The sequence below is a fragment of the Juglans microcarpa x Juglans regia genome, chromosome 6D (assembly GCF_004785595.1).
Source record: "Juglans microcarpa x Juglans regia isolate MS1-56 chromosome 6D, Jm3101_v1.0, whole genome shotgun sequence".
In the NCBI taxonomy this organism is placed as follows: Eukaryota; Viridiplantae; Streptophyta; class Magnoliopsida; order Fagales; family Juglandaceae; genus Juglans; species Juglans microcarpa x Juglans regia.
In genome coordinates this window covers 27,944,375-27,961,191 of record NC_054604.1, presented here as the reverse complement: position 1 = coordinate 27,961,191, position 16,817 = coordinate 27,944,375, and the positions used below count along the sequence as shown (strand labels likewise).

Here is a 16,817-nt window from a genome sequence, read left to right as displayed (position 1 = left end):
TTGAGTAATCAGCTGCAGCCTACAAGAAGAAGATAAAGATTGTTCAGATATGAATACAGCTAGGGTCTAAGCAATGAATGTAAAGAACTGATTTTAGCTAAATGGAAGGATCAGGACAGAAATGATAGCTCAATAGCAGGCTTCTCAAACAAGTTGAAAGATTGCAAAGCACAGTTACTCAGCTGGAATAAGAAACAAAAGAAAGAATCAACAGAAGCAATTACAAGCATGATGGGACAAGTATCACAGTTACAAGACTGGAACCAAGGATCAAATCAGCAAGTAATCAGACAGGTTCAAAGGCAAATTAATTTAAGTATGGAACAAAAGGAAGTGAGGTGGAAGCAAATATCAAAACAAAGATGGCTTAAAGAGGGGGAAAGAAACACAAGTTATTTTCATAAATGTGTTAGTCAGAGGAGCAAGACTAACACAATTACAGAATCAATGATGGAGAAGGCCATCTTTTTACCTCACCAAAAGTGATAGAGCAAACTTTTCAGAAGTTCTTCACAGATCTGTATGCTACTTCTAATCCAATGGAACGAGCTCAATGTGTTGAATCCATGCCACTTCTGATCACAGAGGAAATGAATAATAAATTGCTCAGAAATTTTGACTATTCAGAAATACAAGAGGTTGTCTTGAGCAAGCATCCTATGAGTTCTCCAGGACTAGATGGCTTCTCAACTGATTTTTTTCAACAACATTGGGAAACTCTAGGTAAAGATTTGTGTGCAACAGTTATAAAAGCTCTCAATATCAACAGCTGGGACAGTTCCATCAATGAAACTCACATAGTCTTAATCCCAAAGGTAAGAAATCCCTCAACAGTTTCTGAATTCAGACCAATAAGCTTGCATGTGCAATGTGATGTATAAGGTGATGGCAAAGGTTCTTGCTAACAGAATGAAGAAAATACTACCAAGCATCATTTCACCAAATCATAGTGCATTTGTATAATGAAAACTTATATAGCAAATAATGTAATTGTAGCATTTGAAGCATTGCATTCAATGAAGTGTAGAATGAAAGGGTCTAAAGGTTATATGGCTCTAAAGATGGATATGAGTAAAGTATATGACAAATTTGAGTGGTCTTTTATCAAAATTACAATGGAAAACATGGGGTTCAACAGAAGATGGATTGATCTGATCATCAAATGTGTATCGACAGTGTCATACTCATTGTTAATCAATGGAATCCCACAACCAGATTTCATACCATCTAGAGGTATTAGACAGGGTGATCTTCTATCACCCTATCTATTCATCATATGTTCAAAGGCACTAACTCAAATGCTCAATAAAGCTGAAAGAACAAAGCTGCTAAATAGCCTCCCAATAGGCAAAAGGAAAATACATATCAATCATATGTTCTTTGCAGATAATTGCTTAATTTTCTGTCAAGCTACAAATCTGGAATGGAGGAGAATGATGGAGCTTATAGGTCAATACGAGGCAGCAACAGGTCAGAAATTAAACAAAGACAAGTCTGCTATATTTTTCAGTAAAAAGGTCAATCATCAATGAGGGACAACATCACTAGCATAGCAGGGGTCAGAACAACAAATTCTTATGAGAAATACTTTGGGCTTCTAGCATTGATAAGCAGATCAAGGAATAAAGAGTTCAAAGCAATTCTTGACAAAATCAGTGCAAAAATGGGAAACTTGAAACAAAAATTTATATCACAAGCAGGAAGAAAGGTCATGTTGAAAGTTGTTATTCAAGTCATTCCCTCTTATGCGATGGGAGTTTTTAAACTTCCTAAAACTTTGTTGAAACAAACGAACAAGATGATGAGGGGATATTGGTGGGGTCAAGCAAACCAAGAAAGGAAATTGAATTGGTTAAGGTGGGATCAAATGGGGAAATCCAAAGATAAAGGAGGGCTTGGTTTCAAAGAGTTTGAAAATTTTAATATTGCTTTGTTAGCAAAGCAAGGCTGGAGGATTCTCACATATCCAAATTCTCTTGCTTCTCGAGTTTTACAACTTAAATATTTCCCTAGATTTGATTTTTTATCTGCTAAAATGGAAAGCAATCCTTCATTCATATGGAGGAGTATACTAGTTGCTAGAGATTTACTTAAAGAGGGAATTAGCTAGAGAATAGGCAATGGAAAATCAGTAAGAATCTGGTATGACTCATGGTTGCATCAACCTTCATCTTACAAACCCCAAAATGGTAGAAACATATTGGGGACTGAGGCCAAAGTGGAGATACTCATTCAGCCAGAAACCAAGGAATTGAACATTTATTTAATTCAAGCAGTTTTCAACAAAGAAGAAGAAGAGCTTATCAGACAAATTCCAATCAGTCAAAGCAATCAGCAAGATAAACTGATATGGAGAAGTAATGCAGATAGGAACTTCACACTAAGGAGTGCATACCATTTACTAGGGGAGATGCAGGACAAAATTAAAGGACAAAATTCCTTCAACAATGAATACAAAGAAGGCTGGACCAAAATATGAAAACTCGACATACCTCCAGCAGCAAAGAATTTTCTTTGTAGAGCATGCAGAAATATTCTGCCCACCAAAGTCAATTTGCACAAAAGGAAGATCCTAAATGACCCCCATTGCCCTATGTGTCTCAAGGAGCCAGAAACTATTGAACTTATCCTCTAGAAATGTGTATCAACCAATGACATCTTGAGCCAATGTTCCAGGAAAATTCAGAAGAGTATATGCTGCTATAAGAATGTAAAGGAGCTGGTGCAATATATGTTCAACAAGCTCGACATGGAAGAAATGAAGGAACTGTCATTAACACTTTGGAGTCTATGGTGGAGAATGAATGAGTTTGTGTTCAAGAATATTGTCATAGATCCTAAAATAGTGCTGCACAGAGTAAATCAGATGAGGTTGAATATAAATTCTGTACAATCGAGACAAGAGGAGAACAATGCAGCAAACAATAGAAGGTCAGTAACCTGGGAAAATCCTCCTCAAGGCTTTTGCAAAATCAACTGGGATGTAGCAGTTGATAAAAGACAATGTATAATAGGAATAGGTGTTATTGTGAGAGATGAAGAATGAAACATTTTAGCAACCTTGAGGAAAAAACAAGCATCAATACATGACCCTCTATTAGCAGAGGCAATTGCAGCCTACACAAAAATCAACTTTGGCCTTGAATTGGGTATGAGAAAGGTGATCCTAGAAGGAGACTCAAAAACAATTATTAATGATCTCAAGTTGAACAAGCAGAAAGGGAGTTATCTTGGGATGCTTATTTTTTATACTCAAGAGAAAATGAGCAACTCTGAAGCATGCACAATTTGCCATGTTCACTGAAAGGGTAATTCTATAGCTAATGGTTTAGGAAAGATGCATTATATGTATCTGACTGTATCGGAGGAAACTCCAAAATAATGTCTCAATCCATATAACATGAAATGGTATCAATGAAAGAAGAGATTTATCAAAAAAAAAAAAACCTAGAACTAGAATTAATCAATTTTTATTTTATTTTTCTCTCTCATTGCGTCTTTGGATGGCCGGCTTGACTAATTTTGTGAGTGGATCGAATTGACAAGTTGACACTTGAATTACTTAAGGAAGATGAAACTCGACTTGTCTCACATCGTAAATAAGTTCACATGAAAACTCCCGAGTCTCCAACGCCAGTAGTCATGGATCAAATTGTCAACTTGACTCTTCAATTACTTCCTGAACATGAAACCTTCGCACAGAGTGGTCTCCCATCGGATTTCAATTCGCATTAACTTGCAAGTCTCCACTAACGCCGGTCAGTCAAACTCAAACATCCCAATCTTGCAGATTTTAGAAGACATGAAACCTACCTGTTCAATAAAAATTACGAATATGTTGTCAGCTTATCATTTTTTATTTAATGGCTGGTCACAGAAGGCGGCCGTTCGGAAAACAGAAAGAAAATGAAAGTAAACCCCTTAAAAAGATATAATAAACTTGTACCTGCAGTTGTGGACCAATAAAGTGTGCCAGCAAGCAGCTAGGCATGGAGGATCCCTGTTTCCGTGTTTCGTATTTGTTTGTGCTTAAGTTCTTCTATTGGTTTCGTATACAGTTGAATATGCATGCCGGACCAGTCCTAGTACTGTTTTGGCCCATCTGAGAGTTTTAATTAAAAGTGGTAAAAGAGGTCGTGAAATGAAGAGTTTGAAACTTTGAATCATCATCTTAACTCTGCAAATATCACGTTCAACATCAAATTATCTACACTTTTAATTTAGGGTTCACATTAATCTGATATATATATATGATTGTTAATCACAATTTCTCCATTACTACATACATACGTATACATGTATGTGTGCGTTGCTGTGTTTTTTTTTTTTCTTTTCTCTTTTTTTAGTTTGTTGGGTAAAGAAACAAACTTAATTGATAGTATGCATGTTGAGATTTTTCAGTCAACTCAAATTTCAGATGACTGACACATTCAAATACAAGATTTTTTTTTTCTCGTTTCTCTTCTTTTACCCCAAGCTATGATCAATTTCCTTGTTTATACCGTGGTCTTAGGATTCTCTAGAAATTCAGGGGGTGTGAATAAATTCTGGCCCGCATGAGATCAAGAGACATTGTGGTCAATAAATATGTTGTATTCTATTTTCAGCCTTGACTTCACACACACACACACATATATATATATATATAGAGAGAGAGAGTTGGCTTAACTCTGCCATGCCATGGCCCATGTGGCCACTTGTTTGCACGCGGATTTGATGGAATATTGTCGTAATAGCATCATTACGATCGAATAGTATCCGTTGAAATTGATTAATGGCCTTCCTTCCTAGCTCTTTCCCCTTAAAGGGAAGTCTGACAGACTGACATTGACTTGAGACTTTTCAAACCTTTAAGCATGAGCCTAGAACGGGGACGTCATTTAACACCATTTGTTTCCGTCACCTAAATTATAGGACCAGATATCGAAAAGATAATACAAATATGAAAAATGATAGGAATATTTTATCCTTCTATTATTTATTTCTTATATTTTTATTTAATTTTTTTAATTTTTTATCTTACTTAATAGTTAAGAAAGTGACTATTAATAAAATTATATATTTTTTTAATTTTTTTTAATGATTAAAAATATTTAAAAAATAATAAAATAATAAATATATTATAAATAATAAATAAGTAATAAATAGGTAATAACCCTGTACCACCTAGAAATATTCAAAGTCAATTTTATCAACTGCCCTATTTTTTACGTATATTTCATTTTGCTGGCATGTGCCATCTTTCATATGACAAGATCTTTCTATAATTATAGAAAACAGTGAGTAGGGAGGGATTCATGAATGGAGATCGAAGGGAGCAACAGCCTGGGACTATATTGCTTTGATCTTGTGACAAAATTATAAGGAGAGCGTGATGATCTGCAGCTAATTCGTTGGCATTTCTGTACATTTTGGCACTACTATGTGTATATTATTGTTAACTTTGGATACAATACGACATATAGATTAAATGGTTTATAGAAAAAAAGTCACAATAATGATGCGTTTGTGATGCTCTCTCTGTAAAGGTATCAGAGATTTTTTTTCTTTTTTTTTTTCCTTTTTTATCATTAAATCCTACACCAAATGTTAACGGGGTTTAGCTGAAATAGAGAGACTCGTAGATATCTTGATCGTGATGGAGTATATTTATTAGGAGGATAAATTACTAAAAAGCAGCGTGGCCCATGGACGTGGACCGTCCTACTGTAGTTCAGAAGCACTAGGAGCGTCAAAAAAAAAAAAAAGAAAAGAAATCAGTTAAACTGGATCGGTAGTAGTTCAGTGTGATATTGATTTTTAAGAATCAAAATCGATCTTAAAATAATACAATACTAGTTTAAATCGAACCAAAATAATATATATATTTATAATTTTTTATATTATATTATATTATATTTTATATATTATATGCTAAATTGTTAATTAATATAACATGAAATTCTAATTTTATTATTCAAGTCTATTAATCTTATAAAATAAAATGAATATAACATGTAATATAACATAAAATTAATCTTATAATTTTTAATATAACATATAAATTTAATCTTATAATATAAAATTAATATAACATAAAATTTTAATTTTAAACACAAATATTAATATAAACTTACATTTGATATATATTATATCAATAATAAATATATTTTTGGCATAATAAATTATAATATATATATATATATTTTTTTTTTTTTGTAAACTGATTTTTAAACATTTGATCATATATATTCATATAAAAAGTTTAGAACTTATATAGACAATAACTAAATTCAATAATATACTAGTATATGTTAATTATTATAAAATAATATACTTATAATATAATATAAATAGACTAATAGTTTAATATATGTAAATATCACATTATTATTAATATAGATAATCCATAAAATGGGATTGGATTGAATCGATACTAAAAAAATTTTGATAATGAATAGATCCGATATCGAAATCGATCTATACCGGTTCGATAGTAAAAAACATACAAAATGGGGTCCAAGCAGACTTATTACACCTATGAAGCACAAGCACAACTGGCGTCGTCGTGATCTTTTGTGATATTTATTGGTATTAAAGAGGGAGACAAGAATTGGGGTACTGTCGGTACACGATCAAATTAATGAGAACTATATATACATATATAGATATAAGTCAGAAATAAGAACCGTAGTCACAAAAAAGGTGTTCAGCCTTAAATTTCCAAATACTGGTTTGAATCATCCGACCATTGAACACAGGAAAAATGGAAAACTCCGAAGGAAAGCCTACGAACACTTGGTTCAATTCAAGTGAGACAGCCAGAAAGGTCATAACTTGCAGGGGTAAGAGTCTTGAATACCGCCTAGCTGTACACACTTTCTCACGCATACACCACCATCATTCATGTTTATCTTATAAATTATGATCTGCAACACATGAACGTTGATTTTGCATTTTCCGTGCGTGCGTGGGTGGTGAAGCTGCTGTTGTTTATGGCCCGGGAGAGCCTTTTGTGGTGGAACAAGTACGAGTAGATCCTCCTCAAAAAATGGAGGTTCGAATCAAGATCCTCTTCACTTCAATCTGTCATACCGATCTCAGCGCTTGGCAAGGCGAGGTATGTATATATATCCCAAACGTGAATCACAAAAACATCTTTTTGTTCATAAATTTGACCTGTTTATGAGATTTCTCTGATGAGTGATTATCCATCTCACTCTGTATTATGAAGAATGAAGCTCAGCGAGCATACCCTCGTATTCTGGGCCATGAAGCTTCCGGGTAACTGAAATATATATATATATATATATATATATATATGTATACATATATATGCTAGTTGCTACATTTATATTATTGTTATGGATTAGAAATTGGAGAAATGAGCTTTATTGACAAAGCCTGGCCGGCGCTTGCATGCAGAATTGTTGAGAGCGTGGGTGAAGGCGTTAGAGACATGAAAGAAGGGGACCATGTCGTTCCTATATTCAACGGAGAGTGTGGAGACTGCATCTACTGCAAGCGCGAGAAAACGAATATGTGCGAGAGATCTGGGGTGAACCCTTTCAAGACCGTGATGGTGAGCGACGGAAAGAGCAGGTTTTCGACGCTTAAAGACGGGAAACCCATATTCCATTTCCTCAACACCTCCACTTTCAGCGAGTACACGGTGCTCGAGTCCGCATGCGTCGTCAAGGTTGACCCAGCGGCTCCCCTTAAGAAGATGACCTTGCTCAGCTGCGGCGTTTCTACCGGTAAGATGCTGGCCCCCGACCACTAATATTTCGAAGTAGGGGATAAAAATAAAAATAAAATAAAAAAATTTAAAAAATAATAATAATAATAAAAATAAACATACTTTTCATCCACCATAGCTACTAGCTAGACGATAGTATTGTTGATTTTATGAAGAAAAATGTAAAAAATACCTATTGATTCGAGGGTGAAAGTTTTACTGCAAAAATAGTACCCATGATGCTCGACTACTTTACTGCAATATTGCCTATGACTCTTAAAATAATAATAATGCCGACTTTGAGGAAAATAACGAATTTTAAATTATATGGACTTTTGGGATATGAAGTGACAAAAAATACGTCAAATAATTAATATACATATACACATTAATATTAAAATAGTAATAAGCTGATGGCATGTCACATGCAATTCAAAGTTCAAACAAGGGCCTTGATTATTAATAATCCAAGTCAAAAGTCCAGCACCAATTGCTTTCCCCAACTTTCATGCTTTTTGGAAAGTAGTGCATGATGCCAAATCAGGTGTTGATATCCCTGACTGTTGCTCTGTTTGGACACGTGAAATGCGTGGAACCTGATCAAGGAGTTGGAGCTGCATGGAATACAGCCGATGTAAAGGCAGGATCAAGTGTGGCAGTCTTTGGCTTGGGCGCAGTGGGACTTGCAGTAAGTTAATTGATTTTTTTAGACACATTTCTATTACCAGATCGAGTAATAAACTAATATGCAATTAAAAATATGGTACGTGTAGGTTGCAGAAGGGGCACGATCACGAGGAGCATCTAAGATAATTGGTGTTGATGTCAACCCCAACAAATTCATCAAAGGTAGTCTCATGCTTAATTATTTCTTGCCTTCTTGGCTCTCTCTCTCTGTTGCATTCTGGAGGCAACGTGCTCTGTATATGTTTGTTTATGCTTCGTTGGAAGAGCAATCATATGTACAGGGAATGATCAGTGCTGACTTTTTCTGATGTGTAGGCCGAGCAATGGGAATCACCGACACCATAAATCCAAGGGATCAGGAGAAGCCAGTGCATGAGGTTTGTGATTAATCACCATCATCACAGAAATTTTTCATATACATAATATATATTCATGACACTACTTTGTTGTGGCAGATTATCAGGGAAATGGCAGGAGGAGGCGTGGACTACAGCTTTGAGTGTGCAGGAAATTTGGATGTTATACGGGAGGCTTTCTTGTCTTCTCATGAGGTTTGTAATATTTCTTCTTGTTTCATTCAACAGCAACAAAAATTCTGCGTTTTTGAATTTGTCTGTCTTTTGCTGTTGGGCTGTTGTTAATGAGCAGGGCTGGGGATTGACAGTAGTGTTGGGAATCCATCCAACCCCAAGAATGCTTCCTCTACATCCAATGGAGTTGTTTGCTGGTCGCAGTATAATCGCATCGGTCTTTGGAGGCTTCAAAGGGAAGACCCAACTGCCTCATTTTGCTCAACAATGCATGAAGGGGGTCGGTAACTTTAACACTTCTGCTGAAGTCTCTGGCATATGATATTTTTCCCAGTAATTCCAAACATGTCAGTCTCTCATGTTTGGGTTAATTTCAGGTGGTGAATTTGGATGAGTTTATCACGCGTGAGCTTCCATTTGAGAAGATAAACGATGCATTCCAGCTGCTCGTCGATGGGAGATCATTGAGATGCCTGCTACACCTTTAAGCCTTTCTTACACGCTGACATGAATGCCAATAAGCTCCTATGTCACATAGCTACATGAATGCAGCAGATTTTGCGAAGAGGCTACTATTTCAAATTAGAACTAATGTCAGCTCATTCCTTTTGATGGTCTGATATGATATGGATGTATTATTTGAAAGTATGTTCTGTTTATTTTCGTTATATGCAGTAATAATAACACAAAGTGGTCACATAAAATCCAAAGTTCTCAAAATCCGGCAAGTAAATATGACACGAAGACAATTCGCAGCTAGTAAATTAGTCAGTATTCTGCTTTATATATTATAATAAACAGGTTGCGGATGATACCGTCAATAGACGTATTCAATCCTTGTGTTTAAGCAGCATAAAACTTGGTAGGTAAAATGTGCATGTGCGTGCCCACGGCACGGGCCTAGCTCTATGTGTGCACGTGTGCACAGCAAGGCAGCCATATGATTGTCATGCTATCTTTGAAACACCTCTCTAGGAGAAACTGCAACTTTGCAGAACAAAAGGACCACTTTATTAGTGTCACAAAAGACTTGTTTTTCTTTTCAAATGGTGTCAGAAAGACACCATTAAGTAAGATGTTTGCGAGTCGGAAAATTATGTGTAGTGTTTAATCTAGGGAGTATCCCAATCCATAGTAATGAGCAGTATATATAAAATCTTCCAAGGCCTCCGAGGTCCTGTCCAACTCTACATATGCTAGGATAGACAAAAGCATGAACCCTATGATAACAAAAGATGGCACACCATCGAAGCAGAGGAATAGACAGACCAGAGATGGAAAACATCTTTACATGGGATGTGTGTGTGTGTATTTGAATATATATATATATATATATAAACCAGAACAGTGAATCAGTTGGGAGAGCCGGAGGTGTTTAATGTATGGGAAGACGAGGAGCACGAGGACGGACGGGCGTCTTTGATGGGCTTACCCTGATTGTACACAACACCAAAAATTATTATACAAAATATTTCAAATTAAAACTAAAAAAATATGGTTGGGGAAATGAAAGAGCAAGCAAGACCTTATCGGCAGGGAACCCAGAACCACACCACTACAGTTTAGAGCGGCAATTGCACTTTCAGCCTGCAAGTAGAAAAATATCTTATGTTTATATTGACATTCAATAAAGCCACCAATATAGCTTTCGAGAAATACTTTACCTACAAAGAAATCATACAAAACAAAACCCGACATGACATGATGTGGCACATTAAATTGTAAAGCTACTTTTATTGTAAATTAAATCTAACATATCATATAAGTCATGTCAGTCTTTAGAAATACTTTTATGTAATCCTTTTGTGGCTGTAGTACTTCTCATAGCTTTCAAGTCAAACCACGTAAACCCCACTTAAAATAATCAATTTTATGATCATCAGTGATAGAGGGCAGCCAATCACAAAACCACCAAACAACATGACCTTACAATGTGATCCTAACCACTTTATTCTCATCAACCGCAAATCATAACATAATCTAGTCTGCCTAAGACATGCATGTGTACATATCAATGCAAACATGTGACTATATTTTTCCACCAGAACTGTTAAACCTAGTTTTATTGGTAAATAACTCCAAGACCCACTTTAAGAGGGACCAGACGTGGAAGTTAACTTATTAAATATAACTCCACCCCCAAATGGGACTGAACCACTTCAAGAAGTGCCAGAAAGTTTGTTGCACAACAAAAATATCAACTCTCGATTTATAGGCAGGACGTAATTGAAGTAGTAAATGATCTAATAAATTAAAGGAAGCCTATAATACTGAATTAACAGGCATAATTTAATTCACTATGGGCTTTTGATTGAACCAGACTATGAATAAGCGTTGCATAAGCAACCCTTTGACTTCCATTCATCCAGAAAGCACCAGTGCTAAGATAAAACCAACTACTAACAGGTCTCTTGAGACCAAGTATCATGTCAGCATGCTCAGCACAGAGCTGCCTTGTAGGTAGTAATGGAACTTCTAAAAATAAACACTAATTTCCAAATCTAATGAATTGATCACCAGTTATAATTTGATCAAAATTCTCATAAATCCAACAATAGCACAAGGTTATATAACACTTCCGGGGATTTGGTAATAATCTGAAATCTTCAATTGTTCTTTACAAAGCTAAATAACTCTCAAGTATCACATCCCTCTAACAAAGAACAGACGTAGTGCTATGAACATCAGACATTTGAACAAAAAGGAATGGGGAAAAGTCTTGCAAACATCTCTCTAAAGTTTCAAACAAAGCTTTTAATTAATCTAAAAGTAAAATTTCATAAAATAGAAGGTATCTTTTGAAAAAAAAAAAAATGTTTTCACCAAATTGTGGATGGCATAATTCATAGACTGTAACCAATAGGGCATTATAAAGCAACCTTGGGCCCAAATAATACACTACAAAGCTGTACCTCTCTTTACGATTATATAGTCTATGAACCCATCAACAGAAATTATATAGAGTAAAAAAGCCCAACCTGAAACCCATTATCTGCTCTCCCATGGCAACTCTCTTAAGGCATTTGGTCTTTTTAAATAGGGCTCCAAAATGTCAGTGCAATAGATCATGTTTGCCATGTATATATCAGGAAGACATTTAATAATTCAGGTTAAGAAAGGTTAATAAAATAATGCAGTGAATAAGAACGTTCAAGTTAAGTGAAAAAATAGTGTGTTCATTTGGTTAATGTAGTATTGATGTAATTTAACATTTGGTTAATGTAGTATTGATGTAATTTAAAAAATGGCATTGGACGAGTGTACCACAATAGGGATCCATCCTGACATTAGCAGTATTTTGTTGGGAAACAAAGTGAGCAGATAAGCAAGGCACAGAATGTGAAAGCTGCTGAACTTATGTTAGCCAAAATGGCTCATATTGTGTCAACTCATATATGAAACTCAATGAAGATGTAGGCCAAATCTATATTGTTTGCATATCAAGGAATGGGTCAAGATTTTTTTTCTTCTTTGATCAAGATTCTTCAATATTGCACAGACCATCACATTTTACCCTCTGCCTACCTTATTTCTGGACTCAGAGCACCAATTATTTTTCTTGTCAGTCCACCAATTTAATCAAACTGACTATTCTTGCTCCGAATTTCTTCACCACTATAGTTGGCTAAAAAAACACTTCTCATTTTTATGACCCACGAAGCATGACTTCTTGGTCTAATCAAATCCACACCTTTATCCCACTTAGATGTGTTGAACCAACGTGACATTTTATAGTAATTATGATACTTATTTACTATTTATCTCTTGACAGCCATATAAACAATCATTTTTGGCAAGAATAAATATGGGTGCAAAAAGAACTATGAATACACTCTCACACCATCCTTCAGAATCTTCAGACCAACTAGAATGAAATTTTTCCTCAAAACAAGGGAAGCCAAAACCTTATAAATCAAACCAGCAAAAAATAGAAAATTATATTGAAGAAGCATAATTTAACACAATACAATGAAAATCTGCTGAAGGGGGGACACTCAATTGAATAAAAGAGGTATCCCCATTGTTCAAACTCTAGGAGAACAATCTACCAATTCTTCAAGTATTAAAAATTTAGCATAAGATCATCACAATTACAAATTTACAACCTAGAGGGCCAAGGGGTATCCTTTAAGTTAAATGATTGTTGATAAAATCACGATGAGGTCCAAGAGAGCATGACCCTTAATCGTATGGCAAAAATAACCAGTACAGACCACCTATTAACACATTGATAGAATCAGAGGCAAATGTTGGGGGGGAAGGGGGAAGGCAAAATCTTTTCCCCTTGTTCCATTTTGTATGCATGATTCTTCTTCATTTTTCTTTTTTATAAAAAGGACAAAAAAGTCCTGGGTGCACTGAACATATTAAGAGTGTCCCCATTGTTTCCTTTTTGTTAAAGAGGGATCTAAGAACCCTTGCTTGTAATTTGTGATCATTTATTTCCATAAACGCACACCATATATTCCTAAATTGATATATAACAATAAAAATATTTTTGTATTGTTACTTATGTTTATAATGCCCTTTTGTATTGTGTATATAGTACAATATATATTGTGAAACAAATATCTAAAAATATTTTTTTATTATAACACTAGTTCACCACCTCCCCCTAAAATGAATTTCTGGATCCACCACTAGATGGGATATAACCAAAAATATCACCAATTTCTACATAACCTTGATTTTACTTAATAAGACACTGTTGATAAACATTATTATTGGCAGCTACAATAAAAGAAGAGGTTTCATGATAATAACTCAAAATCAACATAATGTTTACAGAACAAACAAAAACGACCCATGAACATAGTTTAAACCATCTCATTCCAATCTTAACACAATCAAGATTAATTCAAGGGGCTCAATGGTTAAAGAGGATAGCAAACTATGCTATTGAGAGTAATCATGAAGGCTCATCCAATAACTCAATACATAACCCTTTTTTAATGACATGTAACCTCATGAAGAAAGGGACCATCGAACCCACCCATAGGGAGTAAGCCCCTGATACACAAGCCTATTGGTCACAATCATGTATCAGGTAATCCAGGGGACCTCCTAATGCAGAATTGCACACAGGATGTCTGAGTCTACAACTATCCCAAGCTTGTTCTTTGACCACCAGGCTGCAACTTGACAGGTAACTCAACACCAAAACCCTTACTGTCCATAGAAGAGATTCTTGCAAACCATTTACAGCATTTGGGCCATACTATAGATCTAGAACTAAAGCTAAGTCACTAGAATTTTCTTTTGAAGCGCTGGTCATTTGAAAACCCACCATTCATTTTCAAATACATGTTTAAGCCCCCTAGCTTTACAAGTTTTGACCCTTTTATAGACAAAAATACATATGGAAAGCAAGAAGTTTCAGCATGCACTAATCAAGAAAAATAAGTAATTACCATAACAAACTCAACAAAAGCAATGCGAGTGGAATGGTTATAGTCCCCTAGTAGCCTCAAGCGATAAACCTGCATAAAAAAATAATTAAAGAAATAAATGTTATCCTCACTAGTGCATTCCTTACAAATGATCATCATAAGATCAAGAAGAAATAGAAGTTTCAGTTATGTTAGGGATGATCACAAACCTCTCCGCATACTGATTCAAAAAAGAGTTTAACATCAGCTTGAGAAACCTGTTCAAAACATGCCAGAGAATTATCTAATAAGGCTTTTGCAGGCCTCACCATGGACAATATTTAACAATAAAATACTAAAAAAGACCACCTTTTTGTCAATATTTGTACAATATATAGTTCTTGCACACATCTCACGTTCATCTTCAGTCTGGAATCAAAATAACTAGTCAAATCAATACATAATCAAGCAATTGTGGATGATGAAAAATGAAATGTTGATAATAGGGCTCCCTCACCCTAGGCAAAAAAGTCGGGTTAACTGGTGCAATAGCTGTTTTAGAAGGCAGCACTCTCACAGGGTAGAATCCAAGCATTGTCCCTGACAGATTTAAAGCAGCCATTGCACCTTCTGCATAAAAAAACAGAACTACTGATCAACTAACCATCATATATCTTCACCACCCCCAAAAACTCTATAACTGCGCACCATGTAACTTTTTTTTATAACCTTGCATCATATAACTTCACATTACCTTCATCAGTAAACTCAACAAAGGCAAAACGAAGAACAGAATTGGGGTCACCACATATACGACAGTCAACAACCTTCACACATAAAAAGCACTTGTTCAAAGACCAAAATCTCAGCCACCATATGCTAAAACCGCAAGTAGAGAAAGTTCCATTACCTGTCCACAGTTGACAAACAGAGCTGCAAGCTGTTCTTCAGTGACCTATGTCCCAAAAACCCAAAACATAAATGTTCTACTCACTGACAGACACTTGACACAGACATAAACCATGAACTACAGATAAGAATTGACAGCCCCGAACGCCTATTATGTCATACCTGTTGATCAATGTCAGACACATACACAGTCCTCCGAATGGACTCCTCTCGCTGAGCCAAACTTGTCCTGGTGTTCAGCCTCCGTTTCCCTTGATTATAATTTTTCCTCTGAGACAAACATCCACCAAGAAACATTTAAATCCTAAAACCCAGAATCCTAAACCCTATTAGCCTTTGAACCTGTGAAAACAACACCCTCCAATGAACTCGGCCCTAGCACAAAATTATCATGCTTCAAAAGCCAAAATACTGCTAGAAACCTGAAAGCTATCATTTTTATGTTCTTTTTCCTTCTTTTTCTCGGGCACCAAACGAAGGGTCGAGAAGAAAAATAAAGGGAAATGATACATACACATACCCGTCGGCCGGCGTTGCCGTTAACAAATCCATTCCTGTTGTTGCCTTGCATTTCCAAGTTATTAGCGTAGAACCCACCATTCAAACCCACCAGCGATAGAGGCACAAACTCCTTGGCCATGGGGTTCAGCTTCGAGAACAGCTCCTGCAACTCCCTCATGTCCCGGTTGAGGCTCTCTCCGCCGCCGGCCATAGCGTCCCCATTCCTCTCCAAATCCCCGCCGTTGGATCGGGGGGCCCCGATCTTCACATCGAAGCTCTGCTGGGGCATGTGGCCTCCGTTAACGTGCGCCGGGGCCGTAATGTAGAGCGGCTGATCGTGATGGGGCATCAGAATCGGGCCGTCGCTGTTGTTGTGTGAGCTGTGGGAGTCGCTAAGGTGTCGAACGTGGCTGTGGTTGGTCTGATCGTGACCATTGAATGATGGCGAAGGTGCCGAAGCTGCACCACCTGATTCTTGTGGAGAATCGAAGCTTCGGCTCGAGGAGCCCACGCTCAGCCCCAACGCCACCCCAGCATTCTCAACAGCGGCCATGATCCACTCACGACGAGCAGTCCTTTGATCCTCGATCAAAAAATCTTAACCGAAAGATAAAAATACATTAAAAAAAGAGTAAAAAATGTGGTCCAAAAAAAACAAAAAATAACCGGAAATGGAAAAAGTAACAAAGCTAACACCGTAAAAGGAAATGGACGAAATAATTTTTTCATTTTTAGTTTTAATTTCCGACATTTCTTACAATGTTTTTATGTTTTGTAAGGTTTCGGAGAGATCGAGAGAGAGAGAGAGACCGAAGAGCTTCTTCGGATGGAGATGTGGATCTGCTTCACATCGTCCTACTTAAGAATGCCGAGAATTTTGTTCAACTGAGATTACTGCTGCGATTTGCTGCTGTGCCTTCAGAGAGAGTCCGAGACACGGGGAGAGAGGAACTGAGAATCAGAGAGAGAGAGTGTGGGTGGACAACGGTGTGTACAGTATACTATTTCCGACGACCATAACGTTACACGTGCAGTACGTATATTCCTACCCTCAATATTTTTTTTAAAAAAAATATAAATTATAATGGCAGATTACGATTATCA

At 36.2% G+C, this 16,817-nt stretch overlaps 2 protein-coding genes across 4 annotated transcripts; one reads left to right on the top strand and one right to left on the bottom strand.

The window, feature by feature from the left end:
- Positions 1-6,578: 6,578 nt before the first annotated feature.
- LOC121234949 (alcohol dehydrogenase-like 4) lies at positions 6,579-9,638 on the top strand. Its single transcript, XM_041131105.1, has 10 exons — positions 6,579-6,824; positions 6,963-7,099; positions 7,214-7,263; positions 7,405-7,736; positions 8,323-8,405; positions 8,491-8,566; positions 8,720-8,781; positions 8,860-8,955; positions 9,053-9,214; positions 9,312-9,638. The coding sequence occupies exons 1-10, from the start codon at positions 6,746-6,748 to the stop codon at positions 9,420-9,422; spliced, it is 1,188 nt and encodes a 395-aa protein (XP_040987039.1). The 5' UTR covers positions 6,579-6,745; the 3' UTR covers positions 9,423-9,638.
- Positions 9,639-10,066: 428 nt separating this feature from the next.
- On the bottom strand, positions 10,067-16,738 carry LOC121234950 (polyadenylate-binding protein-interacting protein 11-like). 3 transcript variants are annotated; one of them, XM_041131107.1, is made up of 11 exons: positions 16,472-16,738; positions 15,733-16,310; positions 15,375-15,482; positions 15,214-15,258; positions 15,058-15,130; positions 14,821-14,933; positions 14,673-14,732; positions 14,534-14,581; positions 14,346-14,414; positions 10,460-10,521; positions 10,067-10,367 (listed from the first exon to the last, which is right to left on the bottom strand). In XM_041131107.1, the coding sequence occupies exons 2-11, from the start codon at positions 16,264-16,266 to the stop codon at positions 10,310-10,312; spliced, it is 1,170 nt and encodes a 389-aa protein (XP_040987041.1). In that variant the 5' UTR covers positions 16,267-16,310; positions 16,472-16,738; the 3' UTR covers positions 10,067-10,309. The 3 variants fall into 3 exon arrangements, 2 of the variants coding, with proteins under 2 accessions (XP_040987041.1, XP_040987040.1); XM_041131106.1 differs by having other exon boundaries at positions 16,524-16,711; XR_005934476.1 differs by lacking the exon at positions 10,067-10,367 and adding an exon at positions 13,928-14,103 and having other exon boundaries at positions 16,524-16,712.
- Positions 16,739-16,817: the final 79 nt, after the last annotated feature.